Raw genomic sequence first — 22,581 nt, forward strand, 5'->3', positions numbered from 1 at the left:
CAAACCTTCCCTTGGCTTGTGTAGACGCACCAGAGATTTTGTCTGGGGGCTACCTCCGGGGACTGGGGGACGGTTGCTGGGGATGCAAGCAGAGGGACAAGTCCTCCACCAGTCTGCCTCCACCCTACCACCTAGGTGTACCCCCGCCCCAGCTTTTTATGTGTGTCTGACCATGTGTGTCTCTGTGGGGGTGTGAATGTGTGTGTATGCGTGCAATATGTGTGTCTGCCCATATGTGCGTGTCATGTCTGTGTGCTTGGTAAGGTCTACGGGTGTCTGCACATGAGTGTGTCACACTGTGTTCCTTTCTGTGTGTGTCTGTGTAGGTTTGTGTATCTCCGTGGCCCCCACACGTCGGTCTTTGTGTACTGAGTATGTATGTGCTTACGTGTCTGTTTGTGTGTGTGGTATGTCATTTGCGTGTCTGTACGCGTCCATGCATGCATATCTGTAAGCACGTCTATGCACATGCCTGCATGCGTGTGTGTCCTTGTGAACATGGAGCGTCTACATGTTTTCTGTATGTGTGCCTGTGTGTTGTCTGTGTCTGTACGTGTAGTACCCGGGTGTGGGGCTGGGCACGCATGTGGTCCGTGTGTATGTATGCGTGCAGTCTGTATGTGCAGTGTGCGTGTGGGTCCCTACGTGGGTCTGTGTGCGCTAGGTGTGTTGCGCGTGGGTGTGGCGAGTCCTCCCGCGCAGACACTCTGGTGAGCCCAGCTGGATTCCAGGCCTGGGGATGGTCCCCAGGCGGCCACCCCGGGGCGCGGCCTCCCGCGAGGCCGGGCGGGTAGGAGCGCGTGGCCGGGTCCGCGGGCTGTGCCCCCCGCTCCTCCCCGCGGGGCCGGGCACACGTGGGCCCCGGGCGCCGCCTCTCCGCACCGCCTGCCGGTCCCGCGCGTCCCCACCCACCTCGGGCCGCCCCCGCCGCCAAGCCGGCCCGGGGATAAAGTGGCAGCGCAGACGCCGCGCCCTGTCGCCGCGGAGCCGGCGGCGCGCAGCTCGGCCCGACACCGGCCCGCCGCAGACGAGGACCCGCGGCGCTCGGGGAACGCGACAGCGGCGCTCGTGGCCCCGGTAACTGCCTCCCGGCCCCTGCCCCAGCCAGCAAGTGCCGTCCCCAGGGGTGGGGAGCAGCCTCGGGGGTCCCCCGCACGCTCGGCGTGGGCTCCCGCGCCCCCTGGCGCGCGCGCGTGTGTGCGCGCGTGTCTGTGTGGTGCGCGTGTCTGTGTGCGCGCGTGTGTGCGCGCGCCCTCCCCTGCTCCCTCGCACCAGCCCCCAAACGAACTTGTCCGCGTCAACTCCATCTTCCCGGTCCCCCGCCGTCCCCGGCGAAGTCTCCTGGCTTTTCCCGTGGCTTTCCCAGTGACAGCTGCGGGGCTCCTCGGAGACAGGCAGGAAAGCAAAGTTTGTCAGGAGCCTCGGGGGCGACTTTGCCTCGGGGACCCGCATTTGTGCGTGTGCGAGGTGCCTCGGGGTGCGCGGTGCCAGCTTCCCAGTTTCCCTGGGCAGGGGGTGCGGGGCTCGGAGCCCCTCCCCCCACCGAACCCCTCCATGGGTTTGTGTAGGGAAAGTGATGACCTAAACTAGTAGTGGGGCATAGCAGGCGCATGTTCCCCGCCTCTGGGGAAGGAGGGGAGCCCCGGAGGGCTTGTCAGTGCGAGCTGGTCGCAGACTGCCCGGCTCCGCACCCACTAAAGCCCGAAAGCCAGACTCTGGGGGCAGGGCGCGGGGTGGGGGCACAGGGGCTGGGGAGCTGCTTGGATGCTGCCCTGTGACCGCCGAGATGAGGGAACAGCTCTTATTTGCCTGGCTCTGATCCTCCATGCTGTCGTGGTTGTGGAATGCAAAAGCCAGGACATGATGGAAACAGGTTTGTCACGGAATCTTTGGAATTTCAGGCAGGAGGAATTAATTGGAGTATCATCCACCTCATTATTGTGCCCCTTTGAAACTTCCTTGGGGATTTTGAGATAGATGGGTCTTCTTGCAGCTGGGTCTTTATACCCACAGAGCTGACTATAATTTCCACTTGATTACTGCTAAAATAGTCTTTAAGATGAAGTTTCCTGAAATGATTTAAAATAAACACAGATGGGAAGGGGGAAAAAGCTGTAATGAGGCACTTAAAAAATAAAGTGAGCATTTTCTTAAGAACAAATGGGATTTTTCAGTCTTGGAGAGATTGCAAGAAATATATGGGTTTTTAAGAATCTTTGAAATGGAGGGTTTTTGCTGTATTTTTTTTTTTTTTTGGTACTGCTTAAAAAATATTACTGACACCGAATAACGCTTTTCTCCCCATCTCTGTGTGTTTTGCCATATCTCTGACTTGGGAATATGTCCTCTTTTCTTTCAAGGACTTGACGATCCTTTCAGAATGCCGGAGGAAAGTTCTCCCAGGCGGACCCCGCAGAGCATTCCATACCAGGACCTGCCTCACCTGGTCAACGCTGACGGGCAGTACCTTTTCTGCAGATACTGGAAACCCACGGGCACACCCAAGTAAGTCTGCCCCAGATGCTCACGGGAACATTCTCACCTGCCTCTCCTCCTTCACGTGGCGTCTCCTCTGGGGCCACTTTCTTCATGACCTACTTCATGTCAGGCACAGCGGTGCTAACAAAGCTGAGATTTATACTTGATCTTTTTTTTTTTTAATTAAGAAGCAGGAGTTCTATTTTCATTATAACAACTAGGATACTGATTCTACCGTATGGCAGTGTTCAAAAATTCCACATGACTTTATTTTTTGTGCTGGCGTTGATTTCCTGTGGTACAGGCATTCCTTTAAAAAAATCAAACCCAACGACTCCAGAAAGCCACCTAAGCAGATAAGAAAATCAAAACTGTATCTATAGAGTAATCTTCTTCTCTTTTCCTGCTCAGTTTTAAGCTTCTGAGGTGTCTTAGGTGTATACCTAGGAAGAAAGGAGCCTGGGTATTTCCTTCTGATTTCTTGCCAGCTTGATTACTTCGTCCATTTTCCATCAAGGATTTGTCTTGCTATTAGAAACAGGCATCAGGACTATACTCCATCAGACAGCTGGTCTCCTGCTGCTCCCCTCCTCTTGTACAAAACAGGGAAAACCCTGCTTGTTTGTGTTATTCAGGGAAAGAAATTATTTGTGGTGACCAGTTGGCCTGGGGACGGGGGAGCTTCTCCTGTCCCATGGATATCTTACCTGCCTCACAGGCCTCTGGTCTCCTAGCGGACAAGGTCTAGTGTGGATTATGTCTCTGTTTCATTAATCACCCAACCCTAGGACAGCCATATAGTCTCACCTGTGTTTCCAACAAGGTGTACGTAATCCAGGTAGCTGCCCACGAAAAACACAGAGACAGGGACTTTTAAGGACCTGGTTTAAATCATAGCCTCAGGGCAGCTGTAAATTGGCTATCATAATGGGCTGGTAAGAGTTCCTACCAGTTCTGGCAAAATCTTTCTCGAAGATTTCCTCGAGAAGAGAGTGTGATTGTCTGCATGTGTGTCAGATGAAGAGAGTGGGGCAGGGAGGAAAGGAAGGAGGAAATGGGGGGGAGAGGGAGAGAAATGGCTGTCAGGCATTATCCTTAATTCTCCACTCTGACTTATTCTCCACTCTGACTTAACGGGGTATAGAATTGCATATTCTTGGTTCAGTTTCGAAGAACTTTGTGGTATGTGGTGCATTATTTGATCAATGTACAAAAAGAGGACAAAGAATCGGAAGGGCATTTTTTTTTATAAACATATTATGTATTTTTATCCGCAGGGGTACAGGTCTGTGAATCGCCAGGTTTACACACTTCACAGCACTCACCATAGCACATACCCTCCCCAGTGTCCATAACCCCCCTCCCTCTCTCCCAACCCCAGCTCCCCCCAGCAGCCCCCAGTTTGTTTTGTGAGATTAATGAAGGGCGTGTTTTTAATGCCCAGGTCCTGGACTTTGGGAGCTTTCCTTGGTTGAGTGGGGATGCCATCCTAGTTTGAGGTCAAGGTGGGCGAGCGGGTTGGGAATGGCCAAATTGGCTGCCCTTCCTTGGCTGTGAGTGGCTTTCACAATCTCGCTGTGGGGAATTCTGTAGGCTCCTTTACTTTCGCTCCACTTAGACGCAGCAACAGCCCCCGCCCCTGCCCCACCCCTGGCAGTTTGAACTGAGAAGTTCAGGGTTTGTGTTGTGGTAGCTGCCCGTGGCAGTAAGAACGTGGGTGGGTGGCTGAGGCAGTTGGGTCCTGAGAGTTGGGAGAGAAATGTGACCGGGAGGCCACCGCTGCCCCCTCCTCTGCCTCTACCCCCTGGAGATGGCATAGATCATGGGGAGTTGGGGCCAACGTCAGGAGTGATCTTCAAACCATTTCACCGCTAGTCCCGACCAATCAGAAATTCCTGGAGGCAGGTGTTAAGCCTGTGGTTTGCCTCTCTGGATCTTGAGGAGGGCTAGGGCTTCCTGGAGGAGGTGTCGTGGCAGCCAGAGTGATGGGGAGCAGTGAGGGCCTCGGGGCAGAGGTTTATGACAACTGGATGAGAGCAGGTCCGTGTCTTAATAACTGAGAGCAGCTGCTTGGGCAGCTAGCTGCTGCCGTGCAGGCCTGCCTTCTTGCGTGTTCTGGAACATCTCTGCTGTGGAGTTTCAACACTGTTGCCTGTTGCTTTCAGGAAGGGGGAGGGGACCGCAGGTCACCATTGGCCTCTGGGGAGTGTCCTCAAGGCCCTTTCTCAGTTAAGCTCAGGGCCTTCTCTGTTCTACCTAATCTGTGGGAAAACCCAAACAAATGTCACCTTCTCTCTCGATCCTTCCACTGCTCCCTTTAAAAAAAATCTTTCTCACTGAAGACCTTGAGATCTCAGAAGCTACCCTGGGCATCACCTGACACAAAGGGTCTGTGTGCACCCCTCTTGGTCACACTGCTTTGGGTTGGTTTTGTGGTCAGTGAGTTGCTGCAGCTTCTGGGGCCTGCCTCAGAGCTCCTGGAACTTTCTGCTCTCATGGGACTTGCTGGGCTCCAACAGCAGCCCCACGGGTGGCTCAGAGCAACCCTGGGTCGCAGGTATCAGCCATAGCTGGGAAACCGGCCTAACCTGCTTATGGAAACAGAGGATGTCTTTATAAATGCCAGCTTCTCTCTCCAACTGGAAGAAGAAAACATTTCTTGGGATGGTCATTCTAATATGTGTGTCCAGATAGGACGCTGTGTTTAATAAGGCAGCCCAGAGGCTCAGCCTTGAATCATTTCATGCCAGAAATTTTTCAGCTTGCGTTGGGCAGCGTCAAGGCCAATTCACGCTCCTCGGGTAGTACTTCCAGGGATAACAAACCTCATACTTCCGGTAGAGCAGAATTCTATCGGCTGAGTGTCTCACGTTAATTGAGTATCAAATATGTGCCAGCATCTGGATTCGGCTCTATGCACACATTTGGACCTCACACCAACCTGTGAGGCAAAGCTTAGCATGACTATTTCCATTTGTGTGGGAGCACAGGCCCAAGACGACCCAGCTAGGGTAGCTGGGTTCAGGTCAAAGTCCTCTGGCTCCAAGTCAGGTCCTCTTAATGCACCACAGAGAAAGACAGACTTTCGTCATTTTAAGCAGCGTCTTCCTGATCAATTCTTGCATTTCTGATAAGGGTTAAAGATCACTTTACCGGTGGGGAAGAGTAATAGAATACTGAATTCTCCCTAATCGTTTGCTCATAATTACTGAAAGTGGGAAATAGAGGAAAGATACAGATCCGTTCCGCAACCAAAATCTTGGGAGTGCTGTGGCTACTTTATCCAGACGCCGTATTGTGGACTTTGACCATCCTGGTTCTTCCGTCTGTTTCCACAGTGGGCGTGTGTTGGATACACAGATGGGTGCCCTTCATCTTTCTTTAAAGCCGGTACTTCCCCCCGTGCACTTGGTCTCTGGGCAGCCCCTCAGCTCTGAAGGGCAGACAAGCGTTCTGTCTCTAGCTCCCGTGGCCTACTGGGGGAGCGTTTCAAAGAGCGATTGTCCTTTGTCCCTCGGCTCCCAGAGGTCCCTATGCACACACCCTGCCTGGAGACTACTGAAATACACAAGGGACTCAATTTTCAAAGTTTCATTTGGCATTTTGTTCCAGATTCCCCTACATTTTCTGAGACCTTTCAGAACAGAAGCCCCCGGAGTTCCTTCTCCAGACCTTGCTGGCTTTGTGCTCTTTCCGTTTCTGGCATCTGACTTCAGTCTCAGTAACCACCTGGTTTTTCCCACCAGTTATCCCGCAGCCACACCCATTCGTGGCCGCCACTGCCTCTCCCCTCCCGGTTCCACCAGTCTGGGCTGTGAAGGAGGTGGTGTGCAGTTAGTGTAGTTTTCAGGGTTTTCCTCTTGGTGACACAGAGTGGGGGCTGGGAGTGGGGCACATGGCTGGAAAGGAACTAACAAGGGTCACGTGGCATCACTTCTGAAACCTCTGCAAGGTCTCAGTCTTGGCCATTCTCGGTGGATCTAGAATCAATAAACCAAGGTCCCTGCTCCCGCTACTCCTCTCCTGTCCCTTTTTCCTCAGAGAGGGGCTCAGCTGACATGCTCTACCTCTGTCCTGGGTCACATGGATCCCTTTCTCCACGAAGCTGTCACAACCTGTAGCTGCATTTTTGGGCATGCTGTTTTAGGACACTTCCTCCCACCTATGCAAATTTACCTGGAGAAGAAGTGGTTCTTCAAAGCTGGGATATATTTAAAGGCTACAAAACACGCTCCCTTCCTGCCACCCTCATAACGTCCTCCTCACATCAGCCACCAGCCCCTTGGGCGTGGCACCAGTCGCTCCCGAAGATAAGGGCTCCCTCCCAGCTGACTGGATCCAGACCCTAGCAAGGCAGCGTCTCCACCATCTGGCTGGACATAAATTCGATCCCTACCGCCTTCTGGAATTTTGTTCTCCTAGATCAGACTGGCTTTTCTGGTGCTCCCCTCCCCCTTCAGTTTTCTAATCAGGTTGTAAGTCAGTGATTTAGTGCCCCTGTCCCTGCCCCCCAGCCAGCATCATTGGTCCAGTGTTCTGGGCAAGGTTGCAGGAGTTCTGCCTACAGCTTTGAGTGTCTCCACCTCTCCATATGTCCCCTGTGGACTCCTGCAGCTCTCATGACCTGTCCACACTTTGAACTCCTGCCACCTGTGGGACTGGGTGTTACTGCATCACTTGCGTTTGGTTGCTCCCTCCTCAGTGTGGACCAGATCACATCCCTTCTTTGTCCCTACAAGGAACCATCTTGAACTCCATCCTCTTGGTCTCCATGAGTGTGAGGACAGTCCAGCTCCTCCGACAGCCAGCCCCTGAGACCTGCTCCGCAGTTGTAAGACACTGTGGGGCTCTTCGGAAGCCTCTGTAACAACACAGGCTCTCAGGGCCCACCTTCTGCTCTTCTGGCTCAGCGGCCATCATGCTACTATTCCACCAGCCAGGTCAGCCAACACTTAGTTATTGACGTCTACACGTTCAAGGCATTGTGTTGGGCACCAGGGTGGGGAGAGGGTGGAAAAGACAGCTTTGTTTGATGAAGGGCTGGGGGTAGGAAAGCTCATGGATAATTGCAGTGGGATCTGGCAAGCCCCTAGGGATAGGACCACAGCCAAGCCCGGCAGAGCCTGTGTGCAAATGAGGAAACGAGGTCCATCTGGGTGGACCCAGCCCCTCGGGTGTGTGGCTGGGAAGCAGAATGTGGGCTGGATTTCAGCTCCTACTCATCCTTCCAGCCAGTGCCCTTGGCCTTCAGGAAGGGCATGCCAGGAGAAGGAGTGGAGGCAGGAAGGTATGGGCTGCACGAGATGTTCAGGAGCCCCCGCAGTGGCATTACTGGGGCAGAGGGCAGGAAGGAGCCTACGGAAGCTAGAGAGGTGGGAGGGGCCAATCCCTGGCAGTTGGGGTGGGCAGGGGAGTCTCTGGGCTGTGCTCCGGGCTTGGCCTTGAACCTTCAGGGGATGGGGGCCCCGTAGGTAGGTTTTAAGTCAGAAATGCTATAGTCAGATTTGTAACTTGGACAGCCAGCTGGTTGGAGGTGTTTGCCGCAATCCAGAGGACAGGTGAAGAGGGCGGAGTCTCCACCCAGCAGTGGGTCCACGTGATAGCAGTGGGAGGACCAAAGTGGCCCACCCCTGGTGATGATGGCGGTAGAGGTGGGGGAAGACAGCTCCCAGGTGCCTCCCCAAGGGACGGGCGCATGGGGAATACAGGGTTTTCCTTCCCTGCACACCCCTTTATTATCTCTATTCTGAAGATGCCTGCTCTGCTCTCTGACGGTGAGGACAGGAGGGGCCCCATGGGATGCTTCCCTGGAGTAAACCAGTAGGAGAAACAGAGGAGAGGGAGCATGGCCAAACAAACCGAATCCCCAGTAAAATATTAATGACGGGGTCAAGTTCATTTTCATGCAGGTGAGAAAGGAATCCCACCTTACATTAGCTGTCCACAATGAGGACTCAGAAATGAAGTGCCTTTGACAATGTGTTGTTTTACGAAATTCACAACTAAACTCTGAGAAAGTGGACCTCACTCTGGATTTATAGCAACGACACTATTTTTGGTCAGATCAATCAGCTTTTCAGTAGCAATCTGATTTTCTTTTGCCTATTTTAAGGAGTTCCAGAAGTTTCTTTCTCTTGTAGGAGCTGTTGTTTCTCCTTCTGGTGCTTCTGCCTTTGTTATAGCATAGTGAACTGCCTTATTTTTAAATAGGGCATCGCTTCTGGGTGGTTTCTTTTTTTTTTTTTTAAGACTCTTCGAATAGCAAAGATCTTTTGATGGCCAGAGGAAGGGCCGACTGCTATCTTTGCAGTTGATTTTTCTAGCAGCTTCGTTAAGGGATAATTTCTTCCAGTTGCTCTAAGAATGTTCTGCAGATACAGATCTGGCTTTGTTCTGCAGTGGAATCTAAGGGAAAAAATAGCAAAATAAGCTGCTTCTTGAATAGCACCCATGTCCACCACTGTCTATTTATCGGCACCTGGGGGGTTCAGATCTTAATCCCGGAGGCGCTGTGTCCGTGAACGCGAGCTAAACGGTTGGTGATTACATACATGGAGGAAATGGTCTTCCGTGGTGGGAATTTTTACAGCTGAGATTACAAGACGACCCTTGTCCCATATTTTAATGTCATCCGAGGTTCTTGTTCATTTCACACAGCCTTGTTCATTGGGGGTGGGCGTGGGAATGCTGACGGTGGTCATGTTGTTCTCTCTGTGTTGGAGACACACACAGCAGGGGACTGTGTGGACCCAGGAGGGCCGCCACAAGAGCGGTGAGCCCCATCCCTCCATTTGCAGCTGTCCCATTCCACATCCGCCACCAGCCCCTGCCATGCTCTCCCGCATGTGCTGGCCATTCCTTTCTTCTCTTGGCGCCCAGCAAATCTTTCACTGTGCAGTGACGAAACACCGTCCCTCCCCCTCCTCAAAAAGGTGCAAACAAGCTGTTTCTCCAGGGATCACAGCTCTAGTCACATTTCTGGAAGGAAGGGGAAGAAGGAGGGCGAGAGGGTGGGAGGAGGTATGGAGGAGGGAAGAGGAGAAGGGGGTGAACAGAAGGAAAGAAAGAAGGTTTGGAAAAATATATTTTCCATTGGTGTTAGGATGGAGGGGAATTGGACCTTCTTTTTCCTTGAAAAAATTTCCCAAACCAGAGATACTTACATTTCCACGGGGTGGGATTTGTGGAGGTCGGAGTGGAAACGGATGATGTGTGAAGTCACACCTGTGTGCCGCTGCCTCCAGAAAGCAGACGTCAGGTGCGACGTCCCGGAGCGAGGCTTAGATTCCTGGGGTGGTGGTGTGCTTCTCCCACCAAAATGCAGGCGCCCCAGTCCTTTGTTTCTCTGTGCCCAGAACAGCCTCCAGCCCTCGGCCGGAGCTTGATGAGCGCCTGTTAATGAGTGAATGACTCTACTCCGAGAGAGGAAAGAGGCATGTGAGCCTGTCCCCAGCAGAGCGCTCTCTCCTGGTGGAGGAAGTCAGACTGGGGTGCTCAGGTTTCCTTAGAGTTCCCCAGTTCTCCCGAGCCCTGGGGACTCCCCCAAGGAGGCGGTGGGGAGTTTTAGGGGGTTAGAGTCTGGGGGCCTTTTGACATCATGGGTAGGTTAAGTATATGCCTTTTTCTGGAGACAAAGATGGAACTCGGCTTCCATCAGACTCTCAAAATGGGGGTGGTCCCGGACCCCAAAGCTCTGTGCAGGTGTCATTGTTTTGCCGATGGGAAGACTGAGGCTCAGAGGGTAAACATGAGGTCACCTAGGGGGGTTGGCGTGGGCCCAGGGGTGAGGTCCTGCCCACACGCTGTCCTCTGTGCCATGCTGTCTCCCAGAAGTTGCTCCCATGCCTTCTTCTTCTCATGTGTTCAAGCCACAAGGTAGCCCTTCGCAGTAGGGGTATCAACAGATGTCCAGTTTGGGGCAGGGCTTGGAGAGGCCTCAGTTGGCCACCTCCCTCCTCACTGCTGGAAGCCTTTTGACAACATCTTCATTTTGGTGGTTCTGTTTTCCCTGGTCAGAAGCGTGTGGGCACCTAGGCGATGCCCCAGAATGCTGAGTAAAGGGTGTTGGTGGACTTCAGAAAGACGGCAGTAGACTCACTTAGAGGCCCCAAGACAAGGGCCATACATTCTAGAAGGAAAAGAAGACGAGAAAGCCACTAGGAGAATAAGAGGACAATCTGGTAAAGAGGTACGGGGGCCCCCCAGTACAGAGGGGGAAGGAGTGGGAAGAACAGAAGGAGAAAACCTTGAAGGGAAGGAGAAAACTGTATCTTTGGTCTCACATAGCCTCTGGTTAATCTCACCTTGTCAAAGCAGGTCAGTTTCCTCAGGCCACTTGCACGCTACTGGATTGTAGAAGACACCTGCTAGGGAATTGCTGCCTTCACATGCTCTGTTTATCCTGTTTAGCTGATCTTAAAGAAACATGTTCCGGGGAAAGCTGGTCTCTCTGGGATGCAAAGCAAGATGGCACAGTGGAAAACAGTATAGGCCATAGAACCAGACCGCCGGGAACAGACTGCTTCCATGTGGATGAGACATGGGGCTGTAGGCCTTCCTTGACCAATCTCTGCATCTTTAAAATGGGGGGCACCAGCCCCTTTTCCCTAGGGTGGTTGCACAGGTCAGATATGTGTGGCAGTTCATGTCGGGCACGTAGTAAATGAAGGGTGAGTGTGGGCTCTTATCACTTTGAACTCTTTGCCTGCCTCCACCATCAGTCTGGGAGGCTGAGAGGAAGGAGTGTGTGGTGGGCTGGTCTATGACCCACCATTATCTCTTACTTCCCAACACCCTCCTGGCAAGATTCAGCCGCATAAGCCCTACAGTGAAAGCAATAGTGATCTTTTTTTTTTTTTAAGATTTTTTATTTATTTCTTTGAGACTGAGAGAGAAAGAGAGAGCATGAGCAGGGGTGGGGGTGTAGGGGGCAGAGGGAGAGGGAGAAGCAGACTCCCCACTGAGCAGGGAGCCCCATATGGGCTCGATCCCAGGACCCTGAGATCATGACCTGAACCGAAGGCAGATGCTTAACCGACTGGGCCACCCAGGCACCCCGCAAGAATGATCTTTATAAATTCCACCTTTATAGCTCTGCCCCATGACTGCAGGCTGCCTGCTTCCCCCCACCCCCACCCCGTGTTCAGCCTATTTACTGCTTTTTTTCCTTAACAGTTAAATAACAATTCATTTCTGTTTTGGGGCACCTGGCTGGCTCAGCCCGTGGAGCGTACGACTCTTGATCTTAGGGTCTTGAGTTGGAGCCCCACGTTGGATGCAAAGACAACTGAAAACAAAAAAGCCTCAGTTCCATTTCAGTGGGATTTCAATCTCCGTAAATAACAGAAGTTTAATAGCAGTAGATGCTGGGTGCATAGTTTACAAGATAAAGGAACCAAGAAAGCCGCGAGGGAGCCGTTGGTGGTGAAATTCTTTTTGAGATAACACATGGTTAGGACCACGAGATACATTTATCTCACGCTAAAGCTCCGTGACGGTAGGTGAGTATACTCTTGCCTGGCTGGGAGACCAAACCAGCCTTGGCAAATAAGGCTGGAAGTTTGTGCAAGGACACCTGAGTAGAAGCCTCCACTCCATTTCCAGTGGAAATGTATTCTTGGGCATGTATGTCTCCTTTGGTCCTGATTGTGTATCGGGGTGGTGTGGAATGTTTCTATTGGAAGAGACACGGTTAACTGGTACAAGTGCCATCCTGCCATTTACTGCACGGAGTGGGCAGGGCAGTCTGGGGCATGAGTCATCTGTTGCTATGTAACAACGGGTACTCAGCTCAAGATTCTGCGGATTGGCGATTTGTGTGGGGCTCAGCCAGGCAGTTCTTCTGCTGACCTTGGCTGGGCTTCTCATGCATCTGGGGTTAGCCGCGGGGCCTGTGGGCACTGGCGGGCCAGCTAGGGGTTACTGGTCTCTGATGGTTTTACTCACAGGCTGGTATCAGCATGCTGTTGGCAGGAGCTCATTGGTTCTTCTCATGTGGTTGGGCACCCTTTATCACACTAGCTCAGATCTCTTCTTAGGGTGGCCAGCAAACTCCAGTGTGCACGTGCTTTCCAAGTCTGCTGGGGTGCAGCATTTAAGGGTCCCACCGTCAGAGTGAGTCAGCCCAGAGGCGGTGTGTGAGGGCGCATCCAAGGAGCCAGGATGAGGGGAGGACATAAATGAGACCACTTTTGACATTCTACCACACGGGGAAAAGATCTTGTCTTCAGAGTATGAAAACCAGCCTCAAAGTTTTATTTTTGTCTCTGCCTCTGAGTACCTTTAGACAAGGTACCATCTCTTAGACCTTCAGGCAAGTACCCAGAGGGCTTTGCATTTTATATGATGGTAGAACAGCCCCTGAACTTCTCCACGGCAGAAGTCGTGTTTACGTTGTTTCTTTTTTTTAAAAAAAGATTTTATTTATTTATTTGAGAGAGAGAGAGTGTGTGAGTCGGGGGTGGGGCAGAGGGAGAGGAGGGGAGAGAATCGCAAGCAGACTCCATGCTGAGTGGGGAGCCCGACTCAGGGCTCGATCTCGTGACCCAGAGATCATGACCTAAGCTCAAACCGAGAGTGAGACGCTCAGCCAGCTGCGGCACTCAGACTCTCCGGTCATATTTAGTGTTATTCTCTCTTATCCAGGGCTCCCCTCTCCTGGAGTTTCATGCCTGGCACAAAATAAGAAACTTAAATATGTTTCTTGTCTGAATAGATGAACTTCTCACATTTAGAGTCAGATGACTGGGTTGGATGATTCTCCAAATTCCCCCCTGGCATGGTTTTCGAGGAAAGAAGAGAATATTTCCACTGAGTGCAGATCAGAAGGGCTGACTTTTTGTCCAGGAAACGGAGCACCAAGACCCAGTTGTATCCCTGAAGACATTGGTAACCCCTAGAACAAGGATATTCCCCGTAGGTAATCCCCCGAGATACCAGGCGGCTGTGTCTTAGCCAATTTAACCTGCAAGTAAAATTCTGTACGTGAGAACACAGGTGCGAGTGGGGCCTGCACGCCGGCAGGAAGGGGGTTCCATTTTGAAGTCCCCTCAAAGTCGGGGAGGACACCAGGATCTGGACACGAGGTCTGCCTCCTCGTTTGATGTAAGGAGATGATTCAGCAGGATTGACTGAGCTCCAAATGCAAGCATGGCAGGAGGCGAGGCGGCACGGAGACTCAGGGGCATGCACCTGCCCCACTGCGAGCTCCTTCTGAACGCCTGGCCTGTGCTGTACTCCATTCTAGTTTGGTGATACAGAAATGAAGCGCCTCTTCACCACCTTCAAAGACATCCGTGCCCAGGTACTGGGGAGAAAGGTCCAGGCCCTGTGGGTGTTTCCTGGCAGGCGCCATACTCCGTGTCGGGGTTTCAGAGGAAAGTTGAAGCTGGCTCTTCTTGGAGGTGGAAAGGGGCATTCCAGGCAGGAGGAAGGCCTTGCATCCAGGCGTGGAGGTATGTTCTGAAAATGACAGGCATTCTTCAGAAACTGTGGTCTAAAGTACATGGCAGAACATGAGCTTGGAATGGTTTGCTTGGGAGCCTGGATTTGAATGGCTATTGTGTTGTTGGTTAAAGATGCCATAACAGAAGACCACAGATCCAGTGGCTGAGACAATAGAAATTAATTTCCTCACAGTTCTGGAGATTGGGTGTCCAAGATCAAGGTGCTGGCATGGTTGGTTTCTGGTGAGAGCTCTCCTCCTGCCTTGTAGACAGCCATCTTCTTGTCTGTCTTCCCATGGCCTTCCCTCTATGTGTGCACATTCCTGGTATCTCACTTCTTATAAAGCCACCAGTCCTCCTGGATTAGGGCCACATCCTTATGATCTCATTGAACCTGAATTACCGCCTTAAAAGTCTCATCTCTAAGAGGTGGGTTTGCCGTGCGTGGGAAAGTTGTAGTAAATGTGCCACGTCTGCTAGGATCGGAGAATCATGAACGTGCCAGAGGCCGTTGTCCTTAAGCCTCCAACTACATTCCTAGCTCTATGAGGTCGGGGGTCCTTTCTCTGTTTTTGTGGGAACTTCTTTCCAGCTCCAGCAACATGAGGCTTTTCTTGTGGAACGCGGTGTTGACGCTGTTGGTCACTTCTTTGAGCGGGGCTCTGATCCCTGAACCAGAAGTGAAAATTGAGGTGCTTCAGAAACCTTTCATCTGCCATCGCAAGACCAAAGGGGGGGATTTGATGTTGGTCCACTATGAAGGTTACTTAGAAAAGGATGGCTCCTTATTTCACTCCACTCACAAACATAACAATGGTCAGCCCATTTGGTTTACCTTGGGCATCCTGGAGGCTCTCAAAGGTTGGGACCAGGGCTTGAAAGGAATGTGTGTAGGAGAGAAGAGAAAGCTCACCATTCCTCCTGCCTTGGGCTATGGAAAAGAAGGAAAAGGTAAAATTCCCCCAGAGAGTACACTGATATTCAACATTGATCTCCTGGAGATTCGAAATGGACCAAGATCCCATGAGTCATTCCAAGAAATGGATCTTAATGATGACTGGAAACTCTCTAAGGCTGAGGTGAAAGTGTATTTAAAGAAGGAGTTTGAAAAGCATGGTGCAGTGGTGAATGAAAGTCATCATGATGTTTTGGTGGAGGATATTTTTGATAAAGAAGATGAAGACAAAGATGGATTTATCTCTGCCAGAGAATTTACATATAAACATGATGAGTTATAGAGATACATGTGCCCATTTTATATGGCATGCATCCTTAAAGACAGGACAACCATTTTTTTTCAAAAGTCTTACTTTTATATAATGTGCTGTTCTTGTTCTGTTTTTTATTTTTATATATTTTTCTGACTATTATTCGAAGAAGCCCTTAGGATTCCTAAGTGCCCATTTCTTTCTGGTGAGTTATTGGGAAGAAAAAATTAATTTGTCTTTAATAGAAGACTTCTGGACCATTTTCCACTTTCACACATGAAGCCTTCTGTTTTACTTGTTTACTTGTAATTTTAAAATAGTGCAGCTGGGAGCATGTCCAACATAAGACCAGGTTGTAGCACGAATTAGCTCCCCCTATCTACTTCCCTCTGTTTTCTCCAAGTTAGACACTAACATTTGAAAAGCCATGTGCAATATCCAGGGCTTACTATTTTCATGTTATAATGAAACTGTGTCTGTGACTGCCTTTGAGTCTGCTTAAGCAAAGAGGAAATGGTTGTTGAGCTGGCCTTGTTAGTAGTTACTGCTCTGCTGCGGAGATGTGCAATGATGAAGTGAGTAACAAAGTTAATGACTTATAAATATGTATACATTGAAACCTTCTACCCAGGACTTAGCTGTATAAGGTTCCATTCCTAGAGACTAATAACCTATAATGGTTAATAGGACAAATTATTTATGTCTGGTTCTTTGTATTAATGTGTCAAAATTTTGTAACTGAGGAAGAGTGTGTTTAGTTAGTGTTTAGTTTTTAAGTCTAGCCAATGACCTTTCCTGATTTATTAATGAATAAAATCTGTAACTAGTGTATTATACTACAATAACATTTTATCATGAGGGAAATTTAAAAGCCAATCAAAAATTTCCCATTTCTGCTTATCAAAGTATGACACACTCCCACAGCAGCTACTATTGCAAAAAAATCTGTCCTGCGTCAAAAAATGGATGCTTTTCTAATTTTACCTGAAATTAGCTTTTATTCTTATTACTTTGAAAAAGCCCCCAAATCTTCATTTACTAAGAATAGTTCTTTATCGTTTATAAAGTGATCTCAAGTGCATTGTTGTCTTTGATTTTAGTTGTTCCGAAGCCTATGAACAAAGCTGGTGGATCTTAGTGTACCTATTTAATAGATGAGGAAATCATTCTTAGAGGAGATCGATTGTTTTGCCTGAGGTCAACTGCTAACTTGTGCAACAAGATTGCAGTCCCCAAGTTCGGTATCTTATATTGCCCTGCTTTGACTTCACTGGGCCTCATTTTCTCTTCAATTTGTACTCCTAACAGTCAGTGCTGTTTTTTGTCTTTGGGTCCTTATCCTTTGAAGATGGTTTACTGGCTGTTTTGGGTGCTTTTGACTTCTCCCTCTAATCTAGAACTGGCTCTGGTTTCATTGTTGGGGTTAGCACTGAATTGCCTCAAAAACCCTGTACTGTGAGAGGGTCGAGATATGTGTCTTAGTTCTTTCATTCTTATTTACCTCTAGGTTTTTTGTTGTTTGTTTGTTTGTTTTATTTTTTTAGAGAATTACAAATAATTATTATATCATATACAGGCTATTTTCACTAGTCGTATATTGCATTTTCCTCACTAAAACATAAAGGTCTTGGGAAGAACATATATAACACCTTTTTCTGATGAAATCAGCTATATGTAGAAAACTCTTAAATTGTCACTGCTGTTTTTCTCAACCTGGAGGAGTTAGAAACCACAGTACTGAAAGCCTTATGCTGTGTTCAGTGGGAAGGAACGAGCTTGTCATGGGGTGCTACCTTGTGTACATATTATTGGTAGAGCAGGAAAAGTAAAAATAATTTTGATTATTTGGGCAGCGTATTTCTTTATCTCATGTGAATTTACATCTATTCCCATCTAAATATGTAGTCACAAGTATGAAATGAAAACATACAAATAAGTTATGATGCTTTTAAGTATCTACCTTTGGTTTAGCTGCAACTTTGTGTCTTTCCATTCACCGGAATAATCAGACATGAACAGCAACCTCACTTGTAATATAATTTGACTCATTAATATTGCTAGATGTGTCCTATTTAAATTTATATGACTATGTTATATTTTCAAAATAAACTTTATTTGGGGAATAAAAAAAAAAAAAAAGTCTCATCTCTAAATGCAGTTATAGTGGAGGTTAGGGCTTCAGCATATGATTCTGGGGGGACACAGTTGTTTGCACCAGCTGTACTTGGCCTGCTAAGAGACTTGGGCCTTATTGTGTAGGCTGTGTGGGAACCAGTACAGAGGCGGGGGCCCCGTGCAGCTGGTTATTACTTCCAATCTAGTGTATTCAAAGCAATTGGAAACCCATCCATAGCTGAACTTGGATGAGGATCCTGGCTTTTCACATTTTTCTTCTCTGTGGTTTCATAGTGGATGTCTTAGCCTGTCTGAAGTTGTTGGGGATTTATCCTTCTCCTTGATGTCTTATACCTAAGACTATCTAGTCTCAGCAGCCCCTGTGGGCCAGCTGGCTCAGACAGGTGTGGGAGCCAGCCAGGGATGAACTCTGTCTCTACAGAGTCAAGGCAGTCTAGGGACCTGGTATTCACCCTCTCTGTAGCCATTTCTGATTCTGCCTTACTGGCTGTTGTCCCAGGGGTATAACTCATGATTGCTTACCGTCAGGTGCGACTGTTCCATTCTCCTTACCCGGGGTCATTTGCAGCCAGGGCTGGCTAGAGGCCTGGTCTTCCAGCTTATGACACTAGAAAAAGAAGAGCAAATTAAACCTAAAGCAAGTAGAAGGGAGGAAATAATAAAGATCATAGCAGAAACAAAAGAAATTGAGAATAGAAAAAAACAATAGATAAAAGAAATGAATCCAACTTTGGGTGTTGGGAAAGATCAACAAAACTGACAGATCTTTAGCTAGACTGATCAAGAAAAAGAAGACTCAAGTGACTAGGATCAGAAATGAAAGAGGGAACATTATTACCATCCTTTAATGAGTACCAAGGATTATAAAAGAATACTATGAATAATTGTATGCTGATCAATCAGATAAATTAGGTGAAATGGCCAAATATCTAGAAGGGTGCAAACTACTGAAACTGACTTGAGGGGCACCTGGGTGGCTCAGTGGGTTAAAGCCTCTGCCTTCGGCTCCGGTATGATCTCAGGGTCCTGGGATCAGGCCCCGCATCAGGCTCTCTGCTCAGTGGGGAGCCTGCTTTCTCCTCTCTTTCTGCATGCCTCTCTGCTACTTGTGATCTCTGTCTGTAAAATAAATAAATAAAATCTTAAAAAAAAAAAAAACTGACTTGAGAGAAATAGAAAATCTGAATCAATTTACAAGAGACTGAATTAGTAAGCAGAAAACTATCCACAAAGAAAAGCCCAAGCCCAGATGTCTTTACCATTGAAATCTATCACACATGTAGCGAATGAATATCCATTCTTCACACAACCTTCTAAGAGAAGAGGGAACACTTCTTAACTCATTCTAAGTGACTAGTGTCATCTGGATACCAAAAGCGAACAAAGACATACAAGGAAACAAAACACAGGCCAATGTTTGATACGTATATACATCCAAAACTCCTCAATAAAATAGTAGCAAACAGAACCCAGCACCATTATACAGAATTATACACCATTACCAAGGGAGGTTTAATCCCCGGCATGCAAGAGTGGTGTAATATCTGGACAGTAATTACTACAACACACCATATTGGTAGAATAAGGAAAAAAAGATCATCAAAAATATGTAGGAAACGTATTTGATAAAAATCCAACACACTTTCATGATAAAAACGTGCAACCAGCTAGAAGGAGCCTTCTCCAGCCTGGTGAAGGGCGATGGCAAACAGCTGAAGCTAGCATCATACCTGATGATGAAAGACTGTATGCTTTTCCCCTAAAGTCAGGAACAGCGCAAGGATGGCCATCTCCCCGTTGCTCTTCAGCATTGTACTAGAGGATCTAGTCAGGGCAGTCAGGTGAGAAAAAGAAACAAAAGACATCCAGATTGGAAAGGAAGAAGTAAAACTATATTTGCAGATGACATGATCTTGTGTATGGAAAATCCTAAGGAATCCACTAAAAAAAATTAGAACTGATAAATGCACACAACGAGATAAGATACAGACACAAATCATCTGTATTTCTACATACTTGCAGTGAACAACCAGAAAACGAACTTAAGAAAACAATTCCATTTACAAGAGCATCCAAGAGAGTAGAAATACTTAGGACTAAGCTGAACCAAAGAAATGCAAAATTTATACTCTGGAAACTGCAAAACATTCTCAGGGAAGTTAAGAAAATCCAAATGAGTAGAAGACATCACCATATCAATGGGCTAGAAGATAATATTGTTAAGATGACAGTACTCCCCAATTTGATCTACAGATTTAAGACTTCTTTCTAGAAATTGACAAACGGGTCTTAAAATTCGTGTGAAAACTCAGGGGGCCCAGAAAAGCCAATCAATCTTGCAAAAGAACAACCAACTTGGAGGACGCATATTTTCTGATTTCAACACTTAGTACAAAATAAATATAGTCAAGACAATGTGCATAAAGATGGAAAAGAATCAGGAGTCCAGAAAAAAAATGCATCTATGATCAATTAATCTTTGAAAAGAAGGCCTCAATAATTCAATAGGAAATAGAGTCTTCTCAATAAATGGTGCAGGGGCAGTTGGATATCAACATACAAAGGACTTGAAGTTGGACCTCTTCTTTATACCATATGCAAAAATAAACGAAGAAACCTAAATGTCAGAACTCAAACTATAAAAATCTTAGAAAAAAACATATGCGTCATTTTCGTGACCTTGGATTTGACGGTGGTTTCTTCAGACACCAAAAGCGCAAGTAACGAAAGAAAAAATTGATAAATTGGACTTCATCAGCGTTACACACCTTTGTGCTTCAAAGTACACACTATTGAGAAAGTGAAAGGACAATTAGAAGAAAATATTTACAAATCATTTTTCTTCATAGGAAATCATACCCAGAATATAAAAAGAACACTTACAACTCATGATAAAAGGGCAAGTGACTCAATTGAAAAAATGGGCAAAGACCTGAAAACATTTCTGCAAAGATCTAGGAATGGCCGATGGGCACGTGAGAAGATGCTTAATATCACTTGTCTGCAGGGAGATGGCATCAAAATCACAATGAACGACCACTTCCTACCCACTAGGAGGCTAGAATCAAAACCGCAGACGGTAAATGACATTGGTGAGGCTGTGGAAAAATCACAGAGCACACATTGTAAATGACAGACGGTAAATGACATTGGTGAGGCTGTGGAAAAGTCGAGATCCTCACGCCCTCCTGGAGGGAACTCGAAATGGTGCAGCCACTTCGGAAAAAGAGTCCGACAGTTATTCAAAGTTTCGACGAGGTTACCATACGACCCAGCTGCTCCATTCAGTTCCAAAGGCAACTGAAAACGTTATGTCCACACGAACGCTGGAACGTGAACACCCAGGGCAGCATCAATCCTAACAGTCAAGATGTAGGAACAAATCAAATGTCCATCAACTAACGAATGGATAAATAAAACGTGGCATCTCCAGACAAATGGACTATTACTTGGGCATGGGAAGGAATAAAATGCTGAACACAGCCCAACAGCGGTGAAGCAGAAGCCAGTCACAAGAGACCACATATTCTATGATTTGATTTCTACAAAGTATCCAGCAAAGGCAAATCGACTGAGGCAGAAAGTAGAAGAGTTTCTTGAGAGCTGGGGTGGAGCTTGGGGAAGTAGGGGGTGATAGTTAATGAGTATAGGGTTTCTTTCCAGGGCAATGAAAATGTCCCAAAATTGATTATGGTGATGCTTTACTACTGTGTGAATATACTAGAAACCATGCATTGTACACTTTAAAAGAGTGAATTGTGTGCTCTGTGAATTACATTTCAATAAATCTGTTACCTAGGGAAATACCTAGGGAAATGAGTTAAGGAATATTATGCAAATATTTTAAATGATGTTTACCATCAAAAAATCCAATAGGACAGAAAGTTGTTTAGGAGATAATGATACATGGGGATTACAATATAAAACTGTGATCTTAGTCATATTAAAAATATGATCATGGGAAATAAAGATGAGACATATGAATAGTGGTCATTTCTAGGTTGTGGGATTGTGATGGCAATTTTCATTTTCTTCTTCAGACTTCTCTGTTTTCCCACATTTTCTAAAAGGAGCTGTTTGCGGGAAGGCTTTGGAGGTCTTGAGATCTGGGCCAGGTCTTGAGGGGTGATAGAATTGAGCAAAGAGGGAAGTGTGTCCCTGGCAGGACTGGGCATGGTGGGGAGAGAAGAAATGGCTGGAGCCTGAGGGACGAGACTCTGAAGGCAGGTGCCCATCCCATTGGAAAGGGCTCATGTGCCTTGTTTGGACCCTAACCTGTGGGCATCGGGGAGGCTCAAAGACTCCCTTGTCAGGATTTGGTGGGAGTTAATACAGGGAGAAGAGCAGAGACCCTTGCTGCAGAGAGACCCACAGCAGACAGAGCAGTGGGAAGCTTGTAAAGGGAGACCAAAAATTAGTCGGTAGTCAGAGGGAGAACTGGCAGAGAGCAGAGTCACAGGGGAGCAGTGGGCTGCTGGCTTGGGCTCCCATGGACAAGCAGCTGGCCTGGGAATCCCTTCGTTCCAACTTGGGTGGTATCAGCCACAAAACGTGGAGAGGGCTAAAAGGATGACCTCAGCATGGCATCCCCCTTTTTTTAAAATAAAGATTTAACATATTGATTTGAGACAGAGAGAGAGAGAGCACAGCCGGGGGGGGGGCGGTGGGGAGCAGAGGGAGGAGAAGCAGACTCCCCGCTGAGCAGGACGCCCATCATGGGGTTTGATCCCAGGACCCACAACCTGATAAAGGCTGATGCTTAACCGACTGAGCCCCCCAGGCGCCCTATGGCACTCCTTACAGCTCTTCTGAAAATCATTTGAGAACTCCCAGAGACAGGGGGATTGGATGTTAATCGGCCCTTGGCTTTAATGTCTCAGAGAGAGAGCTTGTATAACCCACAGCACCTGTGAAGGAAGAGATAAACATGTAGCTATAACCATCTGCCCATGCAGCCAGCCACTCATCCAGCCTCCCATCAATCCCCTCATTCATCGGTCCATCTGTATGCCTCCATCGCCCGTTCATCATCCATCCATCCATCCATCCATCCATCCATACACTTCATTCAACAAACATTCACTCAGCACCAACTCTATGCCATGCCTTTTGCTGGGCCTTGAGAAGGAGAGAAATCATTGAGACCCCATGGTCCTTGCCTTTGGAGGACCCACAGGACAGAGAACAAGGCAGGAAGACAAGCCCCTTGCACATGTGCTAAGGCCCAGGGCAGTCTGGGTTCTAGACCAGGTGCTTTGCTTGGGGAAGCTTGAGAACTTCACCGAGGGTTTTCCCCTTGCAGTCCCAGCTCACGC

General features: G+C 48.1%; 2 protein-coding genes across 3 annotated transcripts in view; both read left to right on the forward strand.

The window, feature by feature from the left end:
• Window positions 1–915: 915 nt before the first annotated feature.
• MGLL (monoglyceride lipase) overlaps window positions 916–22,581 on the forward strand; it is a 112,390-nt gene continuing 90,724 nt past the window's right edge. Inside the window, exons 1-2 of one of the 2 annotated variants that reach the window (XM_045990996.1) lie at window positions 916–1,077; window positions 2,361–2,505. In XM_045990996.1, coding sequence (XP_045846952.1) covers window positions 2,381–2,505 — 125 coding nt within the window. In that variant the 5' untranslated portion in view covers window positions 916–1,077; window positions 2,361–2,380. Of the gene's footprint in view, window positions 1,078–1,721; window positions 1,874–2,360; window positions 2,506–22,581 lie in introns of those variants that run through there. The other variant, XM_045990995.1, reaches the window with a different exon arrangement.
• Window positions 14,377–16,934, forward strand: LOC123932599 (peptidyl-prolyl cis-trans isomerase FKBP14). Its single transcript, XM_045990997.1, has one exon. The coding sequence runs from the start codon at window positions 14,468–14,470 to the stop codon at window positions 15,158–15,160; it is 693 nt and encodes a 230-aa protein (XP_045846953.1). The 5' UTR covers window positions 14,377–14,467; the 3' UTR covers window positions 15,161–16,934.

The sequence above is a fragment of the Meles meles genome, chromosome 20 (assembly GCF_922984935.1).
Source record: "Meles meles chromosome 20, mMelMel3.1 paternal haplotype, whole genome shotgun sequence".
Classification (NCBI taxonomy): domain Eukaryota; kingdom Metazoa; phylum Chordata; class Mammalia; order Carnivora; family Mustelidae; genus Meles; species Meles meles.